The following is a 27,831-nucleotide window of genomic DNA, read 5'->3' as shown; positions in this document are numbered from 1 at the left end:
TTAGAAGGGAAGTAACAAATTGGGAAAACATTTTTACAGTTAAAGGTTCTGATAAAGGCCTCATCTCCAAAATATACAGAGAATTGACTTTAATTTGTAAGAAATCAAGCTATTCTCCAATTGATAAATGGTCAAAGGATATGAACAGACAATTTTCAGATGATGAAATTAAAACTATTTCCGCTCATATGAAAGAGTGTTCCAAATCACTATTGATCAGAGAAATGCAAATTAAGACAACTCTGAGATATCATTACACACCTGTCAGATTGGCTAAGATGACAGGAACAAATAACGATGAATGTTGGAGGGGCTGTGGGAAAACTGGGACACTGATGCATTGTTGGTGGAGTTGTGAAAGAATCCAACCATTCTGGAGAGCAATCTGGAATTATGCCCAAAAAGTTATCAAAATGTGCATACCCTTTGATCCAGCAGTGCCACTACTGAGCTTATATCCCAAGGAAATACTAAAGAAGGGAAAGGGACCTGTATGTGCCAAAATGTTTGTGGCAGCCCTTTTCATAGTGGCTAGAAGCTGGAAGATGAATGGATGTCCATCAATTGGAGAATGGTTGGGTAAACTATGGTATATGAATGTTATGGAATATTATTGTTCTGTAAGAAATGACCATCAGGAGAAATACAGAGAGGCTTGCAGAGACTTACATCAACTGATGCTAAGTGAAACGAGCAGAACCAGAAGATCATTATACACTTCAACAATGATACTGTATGAGGATGTATTCTGATGGAAGTGGATTTCTTCAACATAGAGAAGAGCTAATCCAATTCCAATTGATTAATGATGGACAGAATCAGCTACATCCAGAAAAGGAACACTGGGAAATGAGTGTAAACTGTCATTTTTACCTTCTGAATCCAATTCTTCCTGTGCAACAAGAAATTCGGTTCTACACACATATATTGTATCTAGAATATATTGTAACATATTTAACATGTATAAGACTGCCTGCCATCTGGGGGAGGGGGTGGGGAAGGAAGGGAAAAAATCTGAACAGAAGTAAGTGCAAGGGATAATGTTGCAAAAAATTACCCATGCATATGTACTGTCAAAAAAAAAAGTTATAATTATAAAATAAAATAAAAATTAAATAAACAAAAAAAAAAAAAAAAAAAAAAAAAAAGAATCAGTTAAGTCTCAGAGTTGGTAGGGATCTCAATAGAGATTTCTCCCAACCTAGGCCTAAGCAAGAATCACTTCCCACAACCACAATTTAGTTTATATACCTTTTAAATTATTATGATGTTTCAAACATTTTATATACAGAATATATATCTCGTAAATGGAAAAGTATTGCCTTTCCTATGCTAGAATAAGTAATTCCATTTAACAACTTTTTTTTTTTTAGCTGACACAAAAGTCTCAATTATTATTTTCAATGTTTCATCTAGTTTATATTTCCAAGGTACTCTCATTCAAAGGCAAATTAACAAAGTAATTAATTTATTAATTTGTTTTTAAGATAGAATAAATTTAGCTCTTAAATTAGTAAAATATGCAAAAACAAAATAATTAATTTCTGTATATTTAAAATAAAAAGATTTCTAAGTTAAATCAATTCCTATTTAATTTGCTTCCAAGTCTCATTTTTGATGAGGTCCTGAATGGTGGTTATGGTTGGCAGAGAGAAACTGAAACACTGATAAAAATTATTTCCTAGGGCAGGCAGGAAGATGGTTCTGATAATAGAGATCAGAAATAATCCCACCCTCTGTGAAGATAATCCAGTCAGAAATTCATTATGCCATCTCAGTCAAGGCTAAATTTTCCCTATAAAACAGCTTATGGTCCCTGGCTTTGATGTTGCCCTCCTGCGAATCAGCCTTCCACAGCACTCTGCCTCATGGTGCCTTTCCCTTTACCTCTTCTCATGCCATGTGGTATCTCCTAACCCCATGCTTGCTTTGGGGTGTATCTCCTGACTCTAATTCTCCTCCTTATAGCTAACTTTTTTAGGGTGCTAAGTCCTTTTCAGATTTTAACTTTCCAGATAAGGCTGGATAATTTTGAGTTCCACTGAGGAACTTATCTTATTTTTATTTGCTCTCCCACTCTTTTTCATATTTACCATTCCAAGTATGAATTTATAACTTATTCCTCTAAATAAACATACCTTTTGCCAAAGAGAATAACCATGGTGAATTTTTCACATGACTGAAACACAATATTTGATGCCTATCATCAATCAGTCTACATCAGCCATGTCAATTTTAATTCACAAAACGTGTTGTATTTTTTTATATCAGACTTATTTTCTTTTTAGCTATGTAAATACAAAATATAAATGGTGAATCCTCTGAATGTTCACAGGATAGTGCACTGTTTTTGATAGGAGAGATGATGGTTTGTTCTTTTCACAACTTAATATTTCTCAGTAAGACCATGAGTGGAAAATATAAGCAAAGTATTATATGACACTTCACTTCATTCAATGTCTTATAATTCAGTAAAACATTGGGTAATTGGATACCAACCTTAGAGTCATCTAATTCAAGCTTCTTCAGAGATTTTTTGACATAATCCAAAAAGGAAGTAGACTTCGAATAAACTTTACCAACATGTTTATCACTGAAAGATAAAATTGAATTATCTCATACTTTTCTCACAGTATAATATATACATATTTAATATTCAATCAAAAACATTTATTGAGCATTTATTAGATAAAAGCATAGTCTCCATTTGGCTTTTTAAAAATTGTTACAAATTATTTTAAAGTTTGTTTTGCTTTAAATTTGAAAAATATGTTTAAAAATACTACATTGGAAGATAAAGTAACATGAGACAAAACCATTTATTTCAAATAGTTTATTCTATGTTCTTTTTTTTTTTTTCTCTGAGGCTGGGGTTAAGTGACTTGCCCAGAGTCACACAGCTAGGAAGTGTTAAATGTCTGAGACCAGATTTGAACTCGGGTCCTCCTGAATTCAGAGCTGGTGCTCTATCCACTGCGCCACCTAGCTGCCCCTAAATAGTTTATTCTAAAAAAAATCTGATATTTTCTTGTAATTTACTGGTTCATTCTCACAGTACCCACTTCATTGCAACACCTGCAAATAGTGGCAAGATTTCAATACATATGGAAAGGACATTTTCAATGCCTGCAATTGATCAAGTCCAATATGCAGAGTTTGGACTTATTGATAATTATATTTGCCCTGAAGATCAGTGTTTGTGCATGTGTGTTTGGTTATTGGAAATTGAAGAATTAAGTTTCCTTATTCAAATTATACAATTCCAGAATGTAACCCCCTATAATTTGGGATACAGTTTCAGAAATATGAAATAAATATAGAGATAGAAGCTCAGATCACTATCATAACCCACCAAAAGCTTAATTGGATTTGAAATTGTACTGTATATTACTACTCATATTTAATCACTAAGTCTTACCAATTATTCCTTTGTTCTCTCTCTTGCTCACTTCCTTCTAATCCCACTTCCACTCCTAAGAAGTCCATCCTAAGAAGGATGCTTTTATCATCTCAAGTCTGGCTTTTTTCCTAACTGACCATGATGCCTCTGGCCTATTCTTTTTCTTATCTCTTTTACATATCTGTATCAGTTAAACCTACATGAAGGTCTACATGATAACACTCTACAACATTAAGTGCGAGTTGAAAAAGTAGGTGACAAGTTATTCTTCCTAACATATAATAATTACAGTATTTTTCCTCTTTTTTCAGTGTTCTGGGCAGAGTATGGTGTTTATCCTGTTAGTTCAAGGTCTTTTAGAATTTGGGATTCACTAGCCCTTTCTAAACTTTGTGACTATATTGATGTGTGAGACATCACTTGCATATACTATATTCTTGTCCTCCTATCTGCTCTGTATAGCTAAATTCTTGGGAGATCATGGCATATTGCCTTTAAAATAGAGCTTTTTAATTGAGGCCATTTTTGCCTCAATTTTTACAGGATTCTGGTATACAGATATATAAAGTAAGCATCAAATCAGACATTTAGTGACAGTAAATCATAATTTCATGACCCCCACATTCAGTTATGATATGGGGTCATGAACCAGTTTAAGAAGCTGGGCTCTAGAACATATTCCCTGATCATAGTGATCTTTTTCTCTGATTGTCTTGCACTGTGAATTATCTTTTTTACCCTTTGTAATTCTTCAATTAAAACTTCAAGAGATTAAGGGCTCAGTCTTGGGTTTCTTATTCCCCTATAGTGACTAGTAAATAACACATGATCAAATCAAAGAACTACTGAATTTTGGAAGAGGAATGAATTTGGAGTTAGAGGAACCAAGTTTAAATTCTGGCTCTGCTACCCACTATGCTTGTGATTTGGGGCTTTAATTGCCATACCTCTCAAATGAGGGGAGCGGGGTAGATTATATATCTTATGTCCTTTCTAAATCTAAATATATAATTCTAAGAAGATATCTCAGAAGTCATCTACTAAGAAATTGAGCAAAAACTCAATTGATGTAACTAAATTTATCAATCCTCTGGTTGTTTTATCTCTTTTTTGAACAGTTCTAGTGATGAGAATCTCACTACTTTCTTATGTTGAAACTTTGCCTCCTATTGATTAGAGTTTTTCCTAGAGCAAGTCTAACTGCCCTTGAACATGATAACTCAAATTATTTAAAGATAGTTATCATGATACCTTCTCTTCTCTAGGTTAAATATTTCTAATTCCTTCAAAGTTCCTTATATGATGTGGTTTTATTTTTCTTCTCCTTTAATTGCATGCCAGATACCTATAGTCCTTCCTAAAATGGTGAGTCTAGGAGCAGACAATATTTCAGATATGATCTGAAGGCCCAGTAGAACTGTATTACTCCTTCTTTGCATACTCTTTAAGGTAAAATTAGTTTTTTCCTTGCATACTTTAACCTCCCCCTCCCAGTCCTTTTTCATATGATCAGCATTATAATCACATCTCCATTCTGTACTTATGCAGATGATGTTTTAAAAGATCCAAGTATGGAATTTTCCATTTTTTCCTATTAAATTTATTTTGTTAGCTTCAGAGCACCATGCCAATTGAATGAAAGCTTTTAGCATTTTGATTCTGTTATTTCATGCAAAAATTCCCTACCCTTCCTAATTTCATTGCATCTCCAGATCTGATGAGCAACATTTTCCCTTTCCTTCCTTTTCTTCTCTCTGTTCCTCTTTTCTGTTCTCTCCTCTTTTCTCTTATTCCTTATCTATCTTACTTGTAGCCCACTTCTTCAACTCACATTTAACATTATAGAATGTTATCTTATAGGTCTTCATCTAAGTAGCCTGATATTATCCAGAAGACTGTCACAATGAATTAAAAACCTAGCAATTCATTCAATAATCCTACTTATAGAAATTGTTATGGCAAGAAGCATAATAGAACAAGGTCTTATGTTCAGTTTTTTGTATTTAATTCTTTATGATCTCCTTTGTGATTTTTCTTAACAAAGATTCTGGAGTGGTTTGCCATATCCTTCTCCAATTCATTTTATAGATGAAGAAACTGAGGCAAAAAGGAATAAATCATGTGCCTAAAGTCACATAGATTTGAACCAAGGAAAACAAATCTTCCTTACTCCAAGTCTGGCACTCCATCCACTGCATCGCCTAGTTGCCAAAAAATGAATAGAGTTCTGGAGATAGAACCAAAGACCTTATATATACAAAACATATGTTCTATTCCTACACTATATTTTTGGCTTTAATATTATTGTTGTTGTTAAGTTGTGTCTGACTCTTCAAGACCATATGGACTATAATGTCCATGGAGTTTTCTTGGCAAAGATATTAGAGTGTTTTTCCATTTCCTTCTCTCTTGGGTTAAAGCAAATGAGGCTAAGTGACTTGTCCAGTATCACACAGTATCTGAGGCCACAATTGAATTCAGGTCTTCTTGACATTAGTTCCCACTTTTTATCCACTACATCATCTGTGCAAGTCATTTAACTCTGTTTACCTCAGTTCCCTCATCTGTAAAATTACTTGGAGAAGGAAATGGCGAACCACTCCAGGACAGTTAGCAAGAAAACCCTATAGATAGGGTCATTAAGTATCAGAACCACTGATAAGAATCAGTAAGAGGAAAAGGCCTGGATAAGAATTTTCTAATCCTCATCTTTGAGATCTGATATTGAATTTTGCTGCCAAATGGAAAGATTTCAAGGGTTCTTTTCTGTGTGGTTCTCAGCTTGTCAATAGTCATCAATAGTTGGGAATTTTGTTTCATAATATTAAACTTACAGATAAGAGCAGAATCTCCACCTCACTAGGAAGTCTTTTCCAGTTAAATAATATCAACTAGACATATGCTCTTAAAATAATGAGTTCTGTAAGCTTAACTACTTGCAAAAAAATCACACGAATTATAAACTGAGGTGTGACTGACTTATTTTTCAGGTTTATATTTTATATTTGTAGATAGATGAAAAAAATTTAACTGACCCCACTATGGACAGAAAAAAAACACAATCCCAAGGGAAAGAGAGGCAATCAAGTTATAGTCTCCTTCTTTGTGGAATTGAAGTTAGAAATGTCTGAAAGGTAATGTTTCAATATGAGAAAAACTTCCTAATAAATAATTATAAGGTAACTGTTCCTAATAAGTAACCATAAAAAAATGATGAAAGAGAGTTATAAACAGATGGGTATGCAAGGTCTGAGGAAGGAAATCCAAGTTTTAAATAGAGAAATCCGTAATGCTTCATGGAGAAGGCAACATTTGAGTAAGATTTTATAGGAGGTGGAGGATTTCAATAGGTGGCTGTGTAGTTGGGGCTGGGGTGACTTCCAGGGGAACTAACAGTCTGAGCAAAAACATAAAGGTGGGAAATAAATAAATATGTACTGGAGACACTGAATATTTAAATTTGACTACAGCAGATGCTATGGGTGCAATAATGTGAAATATGGCTAGAAAAGAAGAGTGGTGTGAGAGTGAAGAGAACCTTGACGGAAGGAAGGAAATAGTAAACAGAAACAGAGTTGGCAAGCACTAGGGAATCATTGATGGGTGTTGAACAGAAGAACAACATAATCAAAATTATATACAAGGAAAGTTGATGTGGTATATTATCTAGCCCACATCAATATGTAGCCAAAAGAAGTTAATTTATAATGATTACAATCATGATGTTGTTAAAATTTTCTTGAAAGAATATAAAGACCGTTGGTTCTCCCAATGGAATAAAATAATCTTCAGTAGTTTTGATTGTTTTTTTCTTGCATTTTGAAACATTGCCTATATCCTCTACTCCAGTAGAATTTATCCTGATAAACTATGGATTTAATGTCAAATCCAACAGCACATTCCTCATATAATCTTTTTTTTTTCTTTGAAATATAAAATCCATTTTTTTCCAGTCCTATAAAGACTATACTTCATTTGATATGTTAATTTTTTCATGTGTTAGTTTTGTATGAAATAGCTTCTTAGGCAGGGAAACAATTTAAATTTTCAGATTTTCATTATGAATATTAATTATTAGAGTTTTGACATTGCATTAGATGCAAGTAGTACAAAATAAAAACAAAACCACCTTTACTTCTCAAGTAGCTTATATCCTCTTGCTGTTTACAACATACACATAGATATATAAATACCAGTTAATTTAAAAAGGGAAGGGGAGAGAGTGTTAATGACTAAGACCATGACCTTCAAGTGTCTGAAATAAACCTTGAAGGAAGATGGGATTCAAAGAGGCAAAAGTGAGAAGGGATAAAACACAAGCAAAATTGGAGAAAAACTGAATGTCAATTGGGGGGATTGTATACAGGTCATTTTGACTACAATGTAGATGAGTGAAAGCAATATATACAGCAAGAGATAATGAGTTTTTGAACTTGGTTGGCCTATGAAGGGTATAGAATGGATAGTTGAGATGATGTGGGGTTAGAAATTCTATGACTTGGTTGACTGAATATAATGGGTAGAAGAAAAAAAAAGAGATTGACCTTGAGGTCATAAATTTGAGTAAATAGAAGGATGGAAGTGCCTTCAACAGAAATATAAAAGTTTAAAGAAGAGTCAGATTTGGGGCAAAAATAATAAATCTCATTTTGGACATTTTGAGCTTGAATTGTTTAAGGGAATGTCCATGTAGAAATGTGCAGCAGGGTGTTAGTGATACAATTAATGAATAGCTATGCAACTTTTGGGAAATATGTAGATTTCTATGGGTTGAAGTAAATGATTTTTAAAAGTCTCTTCTAGATCTAATGTTCATGATTCTTGGTGTTAATTGAAGAATTAGGCACCAAGTGAAATAATTAAGAAATAACAGAGAGAAGAAAAGGAGGGCAAAGACAAAAATGTTATCAAATACCTTATAATAACAGGAAGAAGACTGGATGGGAGTAATTAGGAATTAACAATTTCAGGCTAAATTTTATGATAATTTTTCCATTGAATTCAAGATGATTTGACTATAATGATCACACATTAATAATCTCTTTTAAAATATTTTCACAATTATGACATTTTCCTAAATTTTCTCTTTTTCTAAATCTTTAAGCTCAGAAGCATGGAGTTCACTTTACGAGTTCTATTATCTTTCATTATAGAGAAGTCAATTTGGGCAAAAACAATTCTAAAAATAAAGCTCTTCAAAAGTTGAAAGGCAAGACCTAGGGAGCTAGTTTATCATAGAGCTTTATGGATGACTATGTACTGGAAATATTATGGAGGAAGGTGCTATTCAGGATTGGATAAACAAGCACTTCTGGTGCTTTAATCCAATTCAATTCATTTATTGAGAATATATTCTGTGCTTAGTACTGGGAAAAGTTCTAGGGATATATCCAACTGAGACAAAACAATATCTGGCCTAAGAAGGTTCTGAAAGTTATTTTTAAAAGTACACATTGCAGATACTATTCAAAACTGAATTTCTTTTGTCTTTTAACCATCTCTCCATCATATCCCAAGTCTCAACATGTATCAATAATTGCTTAAGTTTCTTTTGGATGTTTTCATGATCATTTTGCCACATCCAGAAGATTTTAAGTTATCATTTCTCAGTTCTTGAGTATATATGAATGTGGATTGAAGGATATCCCACATATTATCATTCTGTGGTTGCTCAAAACAAACATTCTTAAATCTTTCACTCAGGAATGTTAACAGTTATAGCTACTTTAAGATTCCTACAATATTTTAAATAAGTTGCTTTTATTCAATCTGAATATGCATATCTGAAACATGCGTTTTATAATATTCCTGAAAAATTATCATTCAGATTTGTTTGAAAAGCTAAAGTGATGGGGAACTGAGTACTTTTTAGGACAGCCTTAATCATTTTTGACAGTACTGAAAATAATACCTATTGGGCACTGCTACACCTTTCATTTCAGCTCTTTGATGGAATGCCTACAGAAAGGGAAGTGAGAGTAAAAGCTTTCTGTAATGGGGTAAAGACTGCTCTATTACTATTTGACCATGATCCCTGGGAAAGGCAATCAAAAACAGGATAATCATAAGGTTGATTGAATAGGAAATAACTCAGAAAATTGTAAGAAAATTACAAAGTCAAGGAGAAAATGGAGAGTAAGCACAGGAGAATTTTAAAGTATATATATTACATAAACCTAAACAAAATCATAAGGGTAGCTAGGTGGCAGTGGGCTTAGAATCAGGAAGATTAATCTTTCCAAGTTCAAATCTGGCCTCAAAAACTTAGTAATTGTGTGATGTAGTATGTAGGATGGGTCTAACAGAATCCTGTCTGTCTCAGTTTCTCTTCTTTAAAATGAACTAGAGAAAGGAATAAAAATCACTCCAGTATCTTAGCCAAGAAAACTCTAAATGGGGTCACAAAGAGATGGATATGACTGAAATGATTGAACACCAACAAAGGTAAAATCACTGCAGCCAACCTGAAAGTGAAAGAACAGAACTTATGGCTGAACGTAACTCTCAGAACTCCAGAAGGTGGTCTGCAGTGCATGTTCATCTCTACTCCTTAGAGAAGCTCTGGTTAGTTGGCTAATCTAACCAGCAGAACTTAACATCATCTCTTCTTCCAAGGGATTTTTTGTTTGTCTGTTTCTCTGTTCTGACAGAACAAAAGAAAAGCAACCAATCTTGGTGTTTTCTATTGGTTACCTCCAAGTTTTTATGAAGCTCTGTAAATCTTCATTTGTTAGTCGTGTTCTTTAAAAAGGCATTTTCAAAAAGTCTGTGAATGATATGAGACTCAAGTAACTAGAATTTTTTTGGTACCACAATTTAAAAAAGAAAAGAACACATGGCAATTAAGAAATAATACTAATGACTGAGAATTTTGAGAAGGGTAGACCAGGGAAACAGTGTATACAAGGAAAATGGAAAACCACAGTAACTTAAGGAAAGAAATTCAGTTTCTCTATTATCTCAAACTATTTTATGACAACAATTATTTTGTAGTCTTTTTATGCACTCCTCAACATGAAATCTTTAAGACTATAAAAGTACACTTAAAAAGTCAGAGGTAGAAGAAAAATTGTCAATTAATTCACTGAAAATGGGGGACCTCTTAACATGGTGAGCTCTAAACTATGTCTGAACAACTTTTCAATTTAAATGCACATTTATTCATTTCAAAATAGTCTTGATTTTCCTCACTGTGTTTCTGTGTTTTCATTTTACAAGCTAGTTCTTATATGGCTTTTAAATTTATTTTTTTTTAATACAGTAACCTAAAAATAAGAAATCCGGCTAAATAACTCATGATTATAGAAACTGTACATGACTCAGATTTCTCCAATGGCTGGGTTATAATGGATTCATTAAAAATGATGGTGCCCTTTGCTTCAAATCAGTGAAAAGGCAAAAACTTTTTTCTTACATATTAGGCACAATTTTCTTCCCCAATGTTGGGTGTTCATAAGCTATGACATTCCTTATTTATCATATTGATTATTTTTTTATCTAAAACATAAATGCCCTCATTTGGATAATTACTAGACAAAATGATGCTAAATTTCAATTATGATAAAGAGAGAAATGGTAGGCTTAATTGCAGACATAGCCTGCACAAGATTGACCTATTTGTTGCCTAAACAATTCCCCTATTTGACACTAGGGAGCCAGCTTTTAGTTTCTAAAAAATTAAGACTAATGTAACAATGTCCAGCTCTAAAGTCTCTGTTCTCTTTTCAATCATCAATCCTTAAAGAAAAGACTAAATTTCAAGTAGTGGTTTTAATTCCTCATTAGAGAGTTGATGAAAGCTAAGCTAAGAATGAAAATATCTTTTTATCATGACAAAATTAAAGAGTGGGGAAACCTTTTTTTATTACTCAAAACAAGTGAGATATCTCTCTCTTGTTTACTGTAGACCAGACTGAATAGGGACAGTCTCAGGGGGAGTAGTTTGGGGAAAACATTTTTTTTCCAAGGATGCAATGGCATTAACATGACTACTTTTCTGTTTTGTCAATCTGAAGCCCTATGTTTCTATTTTATTCTTTGTTTTACTTTGCTGACAATTTATTCTGTTTCTGGTTTATAATTTCTATAAAATGTAAATTGGAAATTGCATGGGTCAGAGAACTGTTGGTTTTTCACAGGGAATCTATCCCTTAGAATCTCTCTCTAAGCAGAAATGCTTGAATGCTAATAAATTGTTTCTGACAGATTTTGGTCACAAAGCTGTTTAGAAGATTTTCTTTCATATGGCTTTCAAACCATACACATTCTTGATAACAAATTTTTCTGCTGCTCATTCACTGGTGATATGTTACATATTACCTATATCAATTATGAAGCTCTCTGCACTTGGACTGAATATTATAATCACAATTATACTGTTTTACAATCATGGTAAATACAATTAAAAGTTAAAATTGTTAATACAGTTTTGTAATTACAAAAGAATAGTAAAATAAACTATTGAATTATGTTCTTTAGGTAGAAAAAAGTAAATTTAGAAAAGGGAGAATTTAGGGTGGACCACAGAGAAGAAAAGAGATGGAGTAACAGAATAAAAAGTCAAACTCTCAGCTTGAGAAGGAGAAATAATACTCTGCTGCCTAGTCATAGAAGGCAGAGATTCTAAGTGCTGTATAATGGAGTGCTGTGGTCATGTCTAGCCAGCAGCTTTATTCTTCTGGTAGCCATCTGGTCAAAGTGGTCTTAATTAAAGAGAAGACTTTATGAAAGATATGTCCTTGAAGCACATATATGACTTCCGGGAATAAGAATAACAGTAATCACATTTATGTTCACAGTGATTTTTACTTTCATATTTATTATGTTACATACTCCTCCAATACTTGTTCTCTTTTAAAGAGATAGGGTTATGATACCCAGCAAGTGAATGGTAGACAAGAATCCAAATGACTGGACTTCTTCCAAGTCTGGGACTTTTGCCTACTCAGTCACAATTGGCACTATTCACACTCCTACTGAAGGAGGAAGATTATATTCCTAGTAATAGTAGCTGTTGGATTGATAGTACTAATTCCCCTTTCCTTCTCTAATTTTAGTGGTACAAAAATCCAAGGCAAACAAAAAAGGGGATTACATAACAATAATATATAATATCCAATAACAATCCTCTCTTAAATTTCGAAGCCCATTTAACCTATTATCCTCGCAATATCACTGCAGTACAGGAAGATGATATTATTATGGTCCTCATTTTAGTGATGAAGAATTTAAGGAATAGGATTAAGAGAATATCTACATACTGCAGAGTTGATAGAACAACTTTACTATACATATAGCTTCATCCACTGATTAAAAAAATAATTTGATACCACACATGAACTTTAATAATAATTTGCTTCTTGCAGTTATAATTTAATGAAATTGGATTAAAATCTTCTTACCATTCAACATCCAGCCATTCTGGAGAGAAATTTGGAACTATGCTCAAAAAATTATCAAACTGTGCATATCCTTTGACCCAGCAGTGTTGCTACTGGGCTTATATCCCAAAGAGATCTTAAAGAAGGGAAAGGGACTTGTATGTGCAAGAATGTTTATGGCAGCCCTCTTTGTAGTGGCCAGAAACTGGAAACTGAGTGGATGCCCATCAATTGGAAAATGGTTGGATAAATTGTGGTATATGAATATTATGGAATATTATTGCTCTGTAAGAAATGACCAACAGGATGATTTCAGAAAGGCCTGGAGAGACTTACATGAACTGATGCTGAGTGAAATGAGCAGGACCAAGAGATCGTTGTATATTCAACAACAATACTATATGATGATCAATTCTGATGGATGTGGCCATCTTCAACAATGAGATGAACCAAATCAGTTCCAATAGAACAGTAATGAACTGAACCAGCTCCACCCAGCGAAAGAACTCTGGGAGATGACTATGAACCACTACATAGAATTCCTAATCCCTCTATTTTTGTCTGCCTGCATTTTGGATTTCCTTCACAGGTTAATTGTACACTATTTCAAAGTCTGATTCTTTTTGTACAGCAAAACAACTGTTTGGACATATATACATATATTGTATTTAATTTATACTTTAACATATTTAACATGTATTGGTCAACCTGCCACCTGGGCGGTGGGTAGAAGGAGGGGAAAAATTAGAACAAAAGGTTTGGCAATTGTCAATGTTGTAAAATTACCCATGCATATATCTGGTAAATAAAAACTATTAAAATTTTTTTTAAAAAAATCTTCTTACCATTCAGCGATGCCATAACATTCTTTAATAATCTCTTGAAGAACAGCACGATAAAACAAAGATTCAGTGGCCAGCTAAAAAAAAAAAAAAACCAACATATATATATTTACACAAAAGGAAAAACACTTTAGAAAAAAAGATAAAGACTTGGAAATAATGGGAAGATGGCAGCATGTTGGAATCTAAGAGGTATAATCCTGCCCAAATAATCCATTAAAGGACTAACAGTGAAATAGAAGGAACAACAAAGAATTCATGCATTAAAGATTTAACTTAAGCCTATTTGGTAAAAGTGAGTATAATGTTACAGGGAGAAAATGGAATAGAGGGCTTCCAAGAATCTCTCTCTCTTTTTTTTGGTTATTATTATTCAATACATTTATTGTTAATCTGAAAATCTTCACTGTTTTAAAGTATCAGCTGTGCATTGCTAGGCTCTAAGCGAACTTTCCTTCTTCTGAACAACTTAGTTCTTCTGGGCAAGGGAAGTTTGGGGGCAGTTCCATATTTTCTTTTGAGTTTTTTTATATATATATATTGGGGTCCCCAGTATGCCAGCATGAGCTTTCTTGTACATTGCCTCCATAATGAGTTTTATTGTTATGTACTGCGAGAATTGTTTTTTATAACCATCTTCATCTTCTTCCAAGAGCTAATGCATACAATCTGCAACATTTTGGCCTACGATGTGTTTATGATGTACTTCAGCATTGAATTTCTAGTTTTCTGAATCATATTCAGAGCTTTTAGTACTGTGAGAAATAGACAAACCACCATCCACAGTTCTCTTAACAGCTTTGTTTCCAGTGGCAGGTCTTTGGCAAGACCTGCATCCAGGTAGGAAGGATCTAAAAGCACCAGGCTGACCATCAATGCTTTCCACATTGCACTCCTTTCCAGTCCCTACCACTTGGTTTTCCCAGATTTTGTCCATGCCATATTTGTTGAGAAACCTGAGGGCCAGTAGCAGATCTGTTCAATAAAGAGCAGCATAATTTAGCAGGTCAACCTTAACATCATACTTTGGTAACTCATGGTCAGAAGCAGCACAGATAATATTCTTTTCATTATGGGAATAAGCAATGTGGCGGATGATATTTCTGTTAGTGACTCAGACTATCATTCTATATTTTGGTATTATATTTGTTTTTAATTGGGATTACCAAATGTTTTCATGCATAATAATCCACTTCCCCTTCTCTTCTTTTCTGGGAATTCACCTGATACTTCTTGAAGTAGGCCTTATTCTTTATAACTTTAACAAATCCCATCCTGTCAAATGACACCTTGGCATAGATGAGGGGCTTAAAAATTTCTGATAAAAAAGATATATCTAAGTAAAAATTGAAATATAAAGAGGGGAAAGACAAGGGCTAGAGAAGTACTCAGAAAACAAAATCGATAATTTTAGTTACAAGAAACTTTTAAAAATTTGCATAAATAAAACTAATGAAGTCAAAACTGGAAAAGAAAAATTGGAAAAGAAATCTCACTGAAAATTTCTCTGAAAAAAAGTCTTATGTGAGAGATATTTAAGGATAAGAACCATTCCCCATTCTGCTAGATTGATACAAAGATATGAAAAAGCAATTTTCTTTTTTTTAAATGACAGCTTTTTATTTTCAAAATATATGCAAAAATAGTTTTCAATATTCACACTTGCAATATCTTATGTTCCAATTTTTTCTCCCTCCTTTCCCCTCTATCCCCTAGATAACTAGTGATCTATGTTAAATATGTACAATTCTTCTATATATAGTTCCACAATTATCATGCTGCATAAGAAAAATCAGATCAAAAAAGGAAAAAAAAATAAGAAAGAAAACAAAAAACAAGCAAACAACAAAAAAAGACAAAAATACTGTGTTATGATTCATATTTAATCCTCTTTCTGGATGCAGATGGCTCTCTCCATCACAAGTCTATTGGAATTGGTCTAAAAAACTTCACTGTTGAAAAGAGCCACGCCCATAAATTTGTTAATACTATGCTAATACTATTATCTTGGTTCTACTCATTTCACTTAGGATCAGTTCATGTAACTTGCTCCAGGCCTTTCTGAAATCATCTTGCTGATTGTTTCTTATAAGACAATAATATTCCATAACATTCATATACCATAACTTACTCAGTCATTCCCAACTCAGTCATTCCAGTTCCTTGCCACTACAAAAAGAGCTGCTACATTTTTGCACATGAGGGTCCTTTTTTTTTTTTTTTTTTTTTTTTTTTTTAAATGATATCTTTGGGATATAGGCCCAGTAGAGACACTGTTTGATTAAAAGGAATGCACAGGCTGATAGCCTTTTGGGCATAGTTCCATACTGCTCTCCAGAATGGTTAGGTCAGTTCACAATTTTACCAACAATGTATTAGTATCCCAGTTTTTCCACATCCCCTCCAACATTTATCATTCTTTTCCTGTCATCTTAGACAATCTGAGAGGTGTGTAGACCTCAGAGTTGTTTTAATTTGCATTTCTCTGATCAATAATGATTTAGAGCATGAAAAAACAATTAAAAAAAGATATTCTAACTTTCAACATGTAAAAAATTGTTCCATATAATAAATATAAATAGCATTTATATAGTGCCTTTTTAAGTATTATAACATTTTAGGCTCACAACCATACTAGGAGGTAAATGCTATTATTTTACAGATGAGGAAACTGAGGTAAATAGAAGCTAAAAGACTTTCCGAGAGCCACAAAACTATTATATATTAGAGGCAAATCTGAACTCAGGTCTTCTTGACTTTAGCACTCTATCCACTGTGCTATACAGCTTCTTTTATTGGGAATTAGTCAAATGATTCTGAAGTAATTTGGAACTCTGCTCAAAAAGTTACTAAACCTTGCAAATTCTTTGACCTAGCAACATCACTACTAGGTCTACATAGTACAAAGACATAAAAGAAAAAGAGGAAAAAAGACACATGCACAAAAGTATTTATAATAGATCATTTTGTAGTATAAAGAATTTCAAAGTTAGAGGGCATCAATTAAATGGGAAATGGATGAACAAAATGATAACATATGAATGTAATGGAATGTTATCACACCTTAAGAAATAATTAAAAGTATGAATTCAGAGAAACCTGGAAAGTCTTGCATGAATTGAGGCAGATTGAAGTGGGTAGAACCACTTCAACAGCTACCAACAATATGCAAAGATGAACATCTCTACATGAGGATAAACTATGATCAAGGTAATAACTATAATTCCAGAGGGGACAGAGAGGAGATGGATTTAAAATGCAAAATGAAATATCTATTTTGGGACAGGGCCCATGTGGTGATTAATTTTGATTGTAGAGGAAGTAAGGAAGGAATTTTTTAAAATTAAAAAACTGTTTTAATGTACCAAACTGACAAAAGAGGCTTTGAAAGTTACATGTTGAATTTATTACATATTTTAAAAGAAAAACAAGCTGTTTCATTATAGAGATTTGTAATTTCATGTATGATACATTTTTTAATGTTCTGTGCTATATATAAAAGTACTCATTTTAGTTGGTGTTTGCAAGTTCAGGAAAAAAAAAATAATTATAACAACAAAAGAAACCAGAGAATTCAGTATATTACTCGCTGTTCCAAATATGATGATCCACACATTAAGAAAATTTTTTATAATTCTTCCATTCCAAAGTTGAAAAGGTCTTCTGTAGTTGGGACTCAAAGGAACTATAACTGTGAGAGAAAATAAAGGAAAATATAAACTATAAAGCAAGGAATAAGCCAAAATAAAAAAATAAATAAACTAACAATATTTTATGAGGGTCCTAAGGTTGTGTGTGTGTAAGTATATGTACATAAATAAACACATATTTTGTTTCACCTTATTGCTTTTTGAAGAGGAATATGGGCAAGCCACAAGGTACAATGGAAAGATTAATTGCTTTGGGGTTGGGATGGGTCCTAGCTCTGACAATTAGGTAGAAATGTGACAGTAGCTGAGCCACTGAGATTCAGCTTTTTTCTGAAAAATAGAACAGAATGCTTGCATTGCCTACCTTAGATAGATCTACAGAAGAAAGCATTTTGTAAATTACATAGCACTGTATAAAAGTGATGCATTATTATAGGAAAGTGGGATATAAAAAATTTCATACCTTCAAATGTGATGTATTTATATATATGAAAACAGAGTGTAAAGTGAGTAATATTATAAAGAATACCAGGATACACACACACACACACACACACATATTTTTTCTTCCTTCAAAATTCCTTCTGGGTTGAGGATTTGTAGTAAATTATATGTCAGTGACTTGGTATTACATTTCCCTATATCTAAATGGTTAGATACAACAATCTTGTTTAGATTAAACTAGTCTTGTCCAAAAAAAAAATTCTTAAGTTTTAAGTCGTAATTTTATTTGTGGTTAAGCAATGATAGTGAAATTATACAGTAATGAAAAAATGCAACATGAGTACACTTGAAGGTCTGATATGTAAAATAAATGAAAATCAGGCTAGTCATGGACACTCAGTAACTAACTTCTATTTCATTTTTATCCTCCTCTTTCTTCTCCCCCAAGAATTAGCATAAAGTTAATCACAAGTTTACACTGGGTGAAACCTGACTCTGCTATTTTATACAAAATATTCAGGAGGCAATTTTTTTTTTTCATTTAAAAATGAATTATTAAATTATAGGTTCATTTACCTCATTATTTTAGCCATCATTTAGTGGTATATATTTTTAAAAAATCCTTAGATATACCTACTATTGCAGTAAAAGCAAAAATCATAGTGAAATCTATGAAGAGAACAAAATCACAAATCAGAGAATTGGGTGAGATTTGACAGGTAATTTAGTTCAACCTATACATGAAGAAGAATCTTGCCTACCATATACCCAACCTCAGCTTGAAGACTTTTATTTGTATGGAGTATATCCATCTCCAGAGATGGCGTGGCTCACAATTTTAATTGCAGGAAACTTTGAATTACTTTGAAATAAAATGTTCCCCTTCTGTGGCTTCCACTGCTCTTCCTACTTTTGTCTTGGGATAAGAGTGGGGAAGAGCTAAGAGGGGGAAGAACTAAGAGGGGAAAGTAGAACAAGTCTAATCCTTTTTCTATGTGATAACTTTTACTTGAATAATTCTTGAGGAGTAAATATATTAGTCACCTAGAAAACTGAACATGATGCTTCAAATGGGATTTGATCTTGTTACATTATCAAAATTAAAATCTCTGCATCTTTTTCATGTGCCATCCCCTTCTTTTATTCTGTACTACCTATATAGTCAAGTTTTGGAATCCAATTTTAGGGCTAACTTTTATTCCTATTACATTTAATTATTTAAAAAAACTCAAAATTTTAGCCTACTTTCCTAATTAGTTTGTAGAAGTCTTTTTGAGTCTTGACTCTTTCAACAACCATGTAACTATAAAATTAAAATTTAGACTTATTTTTGTCCCCAGCTAATTGTTCTGAGTTGTGGTTTGAGTAAAATCATAGCATTCTCCAATTAGTTTTAATAGAAATTCTAAAATTGGGTTTAACAAAAAATTATAAGAAGAGTTTATTGAGGTAAATACTGGGCCATCATGACATTAAAGATGAGATAATTATGCATATAATTCTACATTTCAGCCAACAACATTTTTTTTTTTTTACTTTACACACAAATTAGTAATCCAATAAAAAATTGTCAACATGTCAAGACCTTTTTCTTCCAAATTATAACTTGCATATATACAGGTAGCTTTTGTATGTCATTTCTTCCTAAACTGTGATTACCCAGAACTGGCAATACAAGTGAAAGATTTATAGATTAAGCTTACAGCATAAAGAAGAGAAGTGTAATATCAAGAATTTATTTCATAGAGCTAGAAAAAAATGAAAAAAAATTACTATGGTAACTTAATATAATGTGACTTGGACCCATTCTATTCCACTGATCCACCACTCTATTTCATAGCCAGTACTAGATTGTTATTTGATAATTATTACTTAATAACAGTTTGAAATCTGGCACAGGTAGACCACTTGTCATTTTTTCCCCCATTGGTTCCCTTGATATCATTGAGTTTTTGTTCTTCCAGAAGAATTTTTTTTCATTTTTTCTAGCTCTATGAAATAATTTCTTGATAATTTTGATTTGTATTGCATAGAATAAACATAGGTGAAATTGTCTTGGCAGGTGAACTCTCAAGTATTTTATATGGTTATGTATAGTTATTTTAAATGGAATCTTTCTTTCATCTCTTGTTGCTAGAGTCTGTTGGTAATATATAAAATATTTATGATTTATGTCTAACTTTGTAAAAGTTGTTAAAAATTTCAAGTAGTTTTTCAGTTGATTTTCTAAGTATAACATCATATTACCCATAAAAAAGTGATAGTTTTGTTTCCTCATTGCTATTCTAATTTCTTTTTCTCTTATTGCTATAGCTAACATTTCTAGTATTAAATGATAGAGATAAATGGGCATCACATTATTTCTGATGTTTTTGTTATGATATGGTAAATTATACCAATAGTTTTCTTAAATCCGAACCAGATCTGAATTCCTGTTATAAATCCCACCTATGATAGTTATGAGAGCTAAAGTATATTTTCCCTCTGTCAATTTTCATTTGCTTATCTCCCTCTCTTTCTTCCCCATCATCTTTTCCCTCCTTCCAAATGTTTTACTTTTAATTATCACCTTCCTCAATCTATCTCCTTTTTTAAAAAATCAATTTTTCAACCCCCTTTGGATTAAGATAGATTTCTATATCTGTGTCTATTATTCCTTCTTTGTACCAAATTTCATGAATAAGACTTAAGCTTTCCCTACTCCCTATTCCCCCATCTTCCTTTTCATCATAATAGCTTTTCCATGCTTCTTTTATGTGGGATAATTTCCCCATTTAATTCCTCCTCCCCTTTTTTACAGTGCAATTTTCTTTCTCACCTCTTTACTTTGTTTTGGGGATATCATTCTTCAAAGTCAACTTTTTTTCTGCACCTTCTGTCTATAAATACTCCTTCTAATTGCTCTTATAATAATAAAGTTGTTAAAGAGTTATAAATATCATTTTGGCATATGTAAACAGTTTAACTTTTGAATTTCTTATGTTTTCTCTTCATGGTTTCTTTCTTTTCTTTTCTTTTTTTAACCTTTTTGTTTCCTGGAGTCTTGTATTTGAAGGTCAGATTTTTAAAAATCATTTTTGGTGCTTTAACTAGAAATGCTTTAAAGTCATCTATTTTATTAAATATCTATCTTTTTTTCCCTGAAAGATTATATTTAATTTTGCTGGGTGGATGATTATTAGTTGTAATCCTGATTCTTTTGCCTTCTAGTATATCATATTCAAAGCCTTTCATTTCTTTAATACTGAAACCTTTAATTCTGTTTCAATCAGATTGTAGCTCTGTGATATTTGGTTTTTTTGGACTGTTTGCAATACTTTCTCCTTGATTTGTGAGCTCTGGAATTTGGCTATGATATTCTAGGGAGTCTTCGTTTTGAGATCTTTTAGGTGGTGATCAGGGGATTTAAAATTTTTTTTCTTTGCCCCCTGGTTCATAATTAGGGTAGATTTTTCTTGATAATTTCTTAAAAATGCTGTAAAGTTTGTTTTTATTTTGTTTTATTTTTAATTTTAATCACTGCTTTCAAGTCCAATAATTTTTATATTCTCTCCTGTATTTATTTTCTTTCTTTTTCTTACTAAACAATAATATCTGGAACTATTGTCTTGGTCAGTTGCTTTTCCAATGAGAAATTTTACATTTTCTTCTATTTTCCTTACTTTTTGGATTTTGTTTCATTGTGTCTTGACATTTCAAGGAGTCATTAGTTTCTACTTGTTCAATTATAATTTTTAAGGAATTATTTTTTTCAGTGAATTCTTATTCTTCTGTTTCCATTTGGCCAATTCTATTTTTTCAGGGATTTATTTTTCTTGGTAAATATTTGTATATCTTTTCTCATGCTACTGATTCTTTTTCATGATTCTCTTGCATTGCTCTTATTTCTTTTTCCAATTTTTCTTCTACTTCTCTTATTTGCTTTTGAAAATCCTTTTTAAGTTCTTCCAGGAATTTTTTGGGGGGTGTAGTTTTAAATTTTTCTTTGAGGTTTCACATGTCCTTTCCTAAATCTATGCAGTGATCCTCCCTCTCACCATAAAACTTTCTTTAGTCAAGCTCTTTTTTTTTGCTCCCTTTTTTTTTCTGCCATTTTTAGAAACTTGGTGCTTTGACATAAGAATTGGGCTCTTATCTTGCATTGTTCCAAGCTTTTTGTGTTGGGCCTCTGGGTCTTATTGCTGGCTTTCACTGGGCTTCAGTATTTAGCTACTAGTTTTCTCTAGAAAGCTTGTACTGGGGGATGGGGCTTCCCTCTTGGCTTCCTTTTGGTATGGAGTTTAGCTGCTGGCCTGTCCCAGGGATAGGGCCTTGCTACTGGATTGTTATGGTAAAAATCTTTCAAATGGCTAACCTTGGAGGAGGGATTTTGTTGCTGGCCTGTTCCAAGGGCAGGGTTTGAGGTCACTGGAGTGGGACTTTGCTGTGCTGCACAGGCTGATTGATCACTTGCCTAGAGGGTTGCTGGTATGCAGGAGCATAGAACTTGCTAGTAAATTGCCCCAGGTTTGGAGTCTTGCTGCATGCTCATTCCAATTCTTCTCCAGTAAGAAAGACCTTTCCTGCCTGGCTGGTATACTGTTCCCCTTGCTCGTAGAAAAATTCTAAGGCATTTTTTTCTAGTTGTTTGGAAGGGGATTTGAGAGAGGGACTTCGCTATTTTAGCATTGGAAGCCTCATCAATTTACTTTTAAAGTGACCTTAAACAAAATCCTTAAGTAGATGTCATACAAAATAAAGGAAGCCATGGTGCAGTCATAAAAGACTGACCAAGCTGATTTCTGAATTTCCTGACATTCTCTTAGAAACCGGCAAGTTCACCAACAGGTCAGGGATAATGAGCACTCCAAAAGAAAAAAAAAAAAATCTTGGTCATCCATTGGGTTATAATAAACAATATTACTTACCCCTTGGCCAACTACAACCCGTTCCAAAGCCTTTAAAAAGAAGAAATAAAGCTGTGGTTATATTTAAACTTCTCTTATAAACATACCATATAAAGGCTTGTGAATATAACATTTAAAAAGATTAATTATGTGATACATCATAAGCTAAAACAATCAAAAGTGTTAGTGCCATTGAGGCATATTAATCAGTGCACTTGAATTATTTGGTGCTTATTAATAGGGTATGTAGCGATGGGTCCATTTTTATGTGCTTGAACTTTTGAAGAAGTTTGAAAGTATAAAAGAAAGGAAATATTCGTGAATTCATTTCAGTATTGAAACTATTAAATGTTTCAGTAGATATTATGGATGCATTTTTTAAAAGTGTTTTATTTTTTCAAATTACATAATTATATGAAAAGCCAACTTTTAACATTCATTGAAATTTTTTTTTGAGGTTCCAGATTCCCCCCCCCCCCTTTCCCCCTATCTGAAACAGTAAGCAATGTGATATGGGTTATATGTGTCCAAATCATGTAAAATATATTTCCATATTAGTTGTGTTTTAAAAGAAGAAGCAGACATGGGACACATTTTTTATAACATTTTTCAATGTTGTCATTCTCCAAATTTTTGGATAAGCATTTAATTTTATCTTCTAGTAAATTAAAATCCATAGACTTAGCTGAAAGGCTCTTTTTAGGATGGGATATTTTTTTATGACCCAAGATGATAAATAATTAAATCATTTCACATATTGTTGCTTATTACATTCAGAAAATTTTCTCCAGGTAATAAAACATGCTTGCATATTATTTTCTGGCATTTCTATTAAATACCAATAACCTAACAAAAAATTTTAAAACTTTTTAGTATTCAATATAAAATGATTGATCAATTTAAGTTTTATTTCAAAACCAAATAAACTGCAAATATCAGAAACATATTAGAAACATAGTCTCTTCCAGATATTTTCAAAATTACAACTAGAATTAAAATTGAAATGCACAGAACATGGAGGCAGCCCTTCCTAGAAAGCTCTAATATATCAACTTACATTTTTTTCTTCTTACAATCTATATTAATATATTTTCTTTTTACACTCTATCTTTTGCATGTAATATTTATCTACAGTAATAGAAACAGTAACAGTGACAATTGTATAATGATAACAGTGTATTCACTTTTTGAATTAAGAAAATACTTGTAAAATATGAGCGCAATTAAAAGAGATTATTTTAAGATTTTCGAACTCAGCTTCTCTAACTGAAAAAAAAAAAAAAAAAAAAAAAAAAACTACTTGGCATAAATATATAAAAACTGCTAATTCCAGTAATCAAAATACTGTATTAGAGGAAAAGCCAACTAACAGATTCTTTAAACAACAGCCTGTTGGACTGGGTGTAGTGTATAGTCTCCATTATGGGAAGAATGCTGGAACATAGCTCCAGTTTGAGAGTTCTGAGCTGTAATTGGACTAAAGTCAACTGAGTAATTGTACTAAGTCTGACACCAACATCATGAGCTCCAATAAGCAAGGGAGTCACGGGGTTGTTTAAGGAGAAGCAAATTGGTTCAGGTTGGAAATACAGCAGGTCAAATCTTCTGTGACAATCAACAATAGTGTTGGGCCTGTGAATGTCTGCTGAACCTCCAAACTAGGTGTGATAGAAAGACCTATAATCAAAAAGAAAATAAAAGAAAATCCTCATAAAACAGGCCCGTAGTTTTTTTTTTTTTTAAATGATATGCTGGTGGCAACTAGTTAATAAGGAAAAAGATATTAATATGCATAACAAGCTGATTATTTGTGTGTATATATATATATATATATATATCCTCATACTGTATGTAGTGATGTTTTGCTTAGTCTAGGCTTGCTCTAACAAAGGAGTTGCCAAAGTTGAAAATGTGCTAACAGTCAAAGCTGAAGATCCTCTCCCTCCCTCTTAAAGTGAAACCATTAGCATCATAACAGTTGCTTCCTGAAAAAAAAGAAATGAATGCACAATATTTTTATTTGCATCATTAATTTTTTTCTCTATAATTTCCTTAGATTTTTACAATCAATTCAACAAGAAATTCAGCCTTGATTTGGAGCTGATTTTCAAGGTGTTGAGGTTCAAATGGAGACCCCAAAAGATTGGGATCACAGACTGTTGTCTTGAGGTGTCTCAAAAGAATTTGAAAGCTTGAACTCATTCCATCTCCAAGTCAAGGGGCAAAGTTTATTGTAATTGTAATGCCAATTGAAGAGAGCTAAGTTCCAAAAGGATTTAACAAAGAATCAGGAGAAAGATTAATTTTTATAGGACAAAGTTAGAGAGACCAGAGCTTCATGTTACTTATTTGCTAATTTTATGGCTTATAGGTAGGTTTAAGGAGTGGTCTATTCATTATCATCTCAGGGACTTAGTTATCACTGACCAGTAAGTTATCTGACAGTCAGCAATGTTTGTAGGACTATCCTAAGGCATGAAAAGACTTGAGAATCATTGACAGAGTTTTTGAACAACAGCACTCTAGAGTCAGAGGACCTCAGGATCACTTCTATATCTTTTCTAAAATCTAGAAAAAGAAATATATAATTATATTATCGTATTTCTAAGGCCAGAAGACAGATAGATTATTAGAACAATAGCATTCCAAGGTCAGGGACCTCTGGATTACTACTATTAGCTGTATCCTATCAAAGGTGCAAATGCTTATACTGAAAATTCATTAACTGGCTTGGGAATCAATAGAATTTAACATGTCTGGTTACAGAGTTCAATGGGAAAATATGATATTCAAATTGTATTTATTGACATTATTCATTAAGTAAATTATTCTCATTATAAGCTAGACTTTATTAAAATCAATCTCTTGAAAGGAAGCTGAAGAGGAGTAAGGGGATCTAATCTATGAATCCATGGGGAATAGGATTCCAAATAAAAAAATTCATCTTCAAATACAAATCAACAACTTTTCTTTCTGAAAGTCAAAGTTATATAAAAAGTTGCCTTGGGGAATTGTAGTATCTTTGTAGCTTTCCCAAACTCACTAGGCAGTGCAAGCTTGAGGCATGGACTTAAACCTAAGTATTTTCCCCTCAAAGTCAGGCTGATAGTTGTATCCACAATGCCCCACTTTCTCTTGAAAACTAATATTACAGATATTATAAGCACTAGACAATTGTAAATAGGTATTTCACAGATATTAAATTTGTAGAAAGTTTCAAATAGTTTCTATTTCATTAGGTTATTAGTTAAGAAAAAGCATAGTTCACATGGTAATTAAAAAGAGAGACATAGTTTTTTGTTTGTTTTTTAAGGGCTAGACAAAAATTATTAAAGTCAACAGTTCTGCATTCAGGAATGTAATCATCTGAAAAAGGAGATAACGAAACAAGGAAGATGAAGATATAAAAACATTTAAATTCAACTTTTAATTCTTAATTTCCTTATTTTAAAATTCTAAAGAAAAAAAAAAAACTTTCCTTAGAAAAGAAGATTCTATAATCTCAGTAATTTAGTCTCAATGCTTAATCGCTCAGGAAAATCTTCTTTATATTTAAACTAAATCCTTACTGCTAAAGTTAATCTATTTTCTCTTGTTTCAGAAGAAAATGAATAACAGCTGGTCATCATCAGTTTAATAGCTGTTCAAATACTCAAAGAATATTGCCCCTTAATTAAATAACCTCAGTTGTTTGAGACACTTCTCAAAATTTTTACTTCTAGCTTCTTGAATCATCTTTATGACTTTTCTATGAACTCTCTCCAAGTTCTTCAATTAGGACTTGGTTGTGGAGTATAAATGAAAATTCAGTATTTTTTTTTTAAGAAAGGTCTAATTCTGACAGTAATTTGAGTTGACCAGAAAGTCAGTCAACAACATTACAGATATAGCTTCTTTTCTAAGTGAATGTGACAGAATATATTTCATTATGATGTGACTAATAAAAAAAGGCAATGGATTTGATACCTTAAATTTTCATTAATGGAATTTGATATGTTATCTTGAATTGACATTAACTATGGTCTGCTTGTGGACTAGGTGGTCTGAATGTTTTGCTCATTTTAGCAGCTAGAGCAGTCTGACTTCATTTAAAAAATAAAACAAAATAAAACAATTTATTACTCTCCAGTAAAAATAACTCCTGTGTTCCTATGAGGAGAAAGGCAAAAGACACAATACCATGGAACTTTTCAGGGACAATATTATCCTCTGGTGACAGTTAGCTCCAGAACACACTAATATTTATGGGTGATAGGAACACTTAGTTCATTTCCAGAAAGATATATTAAAATACAAATGAATTAGCCATGCTGGTTGTGATTTTACTGTCATAGAAAGAAGAACAGAAATGGGTTTGATGGAAACATGTGATTTTTGGCTTGTTTGTTTTAAAAATAGACAACTAAATATTCATCTTGAAGCTCTTCTTCTATGTGAGAGTTTATATATCAATTAACTATATCTTACTTGATTCTTCCTTCCATTTCTATCTATTCCCAAGTTACATCACGGTAAGATAATTTTAAGTGTTTGGCTTCATCTTTAAAATGAGGGGTAGAGGGTGAGATTTAGACTTACTGAGCTCAAAGGTTTCTTCCATCTATAAGTCTAATGAAACTATGATCATACAACTTAGGTTTTTTTATTTTAAAGAAAGAAATAGTTCTCTAAATTTTAAACTCAATACAAAAACAAAGTTCATTGTGTAGGATTTCACAGATAATCTTTACGGAATGTATTTAGAATGGATGTACTGAGTTTTGGATACTGATATAATGCTTTGCACAGAGGAAATACTTAAAAACCCTTACTGTAGGGAGGTTAGACTTATCTTGGACAAGACATTGTTTTGGTGGAAATTTTTGAGTTGGTGATTCAGATGAAACTTTATAGAAGTAGTTATAAAGTACCTGGATAAAAGGGAACTGAACTGAATTCTATTATATCGAATGGTTTTGTCTATCTAATGTGATTAGACCCTTTTGGAATAAAGTTACAGAATAGACAGGCAAACAATTTCTGGAAAGAGATGAATGACAGGAATGTAAAAGTTCAGAAGAAGCTAAGATTGACAAGGAATGCTAAGAATGACAAAAAATCTTGTTAAAAAAAACTATTTGGGGATAACAGAAATATCAAAGAATGGGTAGGTTGATTGTAATTCACTGATAATGACAAAGGATGAGAGAAAAAGTAAAACTCATCCACTTTGATTTTGCTTTTGTTTTC

The 27,831-nt window shown here is 32.4% G+C and overlaps 1 protein-coding gene and 1 pseudogene across 1 annotated transcript in view; both read right to left on the bottom strand.

Moving 5' to 3' along the window:
* Window positions 1–27,831, bottom strand: part of METTL25 (methyltransferase like 25) — a 177,497-nt gene that overhangs the window by 15,579 nt on the left and 134,087 nt on the right. Inside the window, 3 exon segments of the mRNA XM_074270877.1 lie at window positions 2,500–2,593; window positions 13,626–13,699; window positions 22,624–22,653. Of these exon segments, the coding sequence (XP_074126978.1) occupies window positions 2,500–2,593; window positions 13,626–13,699; window positions 22,624–22,653 (198 nt within the window).
* On the bottom strand, window positions 13,711–15,066 carry LOC141544552 (large ribosomal subunit protein uL18 pseudogene; annotated as a pseudogene).

Source organism: Sminthopsis crassicaudata, chromosome 5 (genome assembly GCF_048593235.1).
Source record: "Sminthopsis crassicaudata isolate SCR6 chromosome 5, ASM4859323v1, whole genome shotgun sequence".
Lineage (NCBI taxonomy): Eukaryota > Metazoa > Chordata > Mammalia > Dasyuromorphia > Dasyuridae > Sminthopsis > Sminthopsis crassicaudata.
Note: the sequence above shows the minus strand (reverse complement) of the source record. Positions and strands in the feature narration are given on the sequence as shown.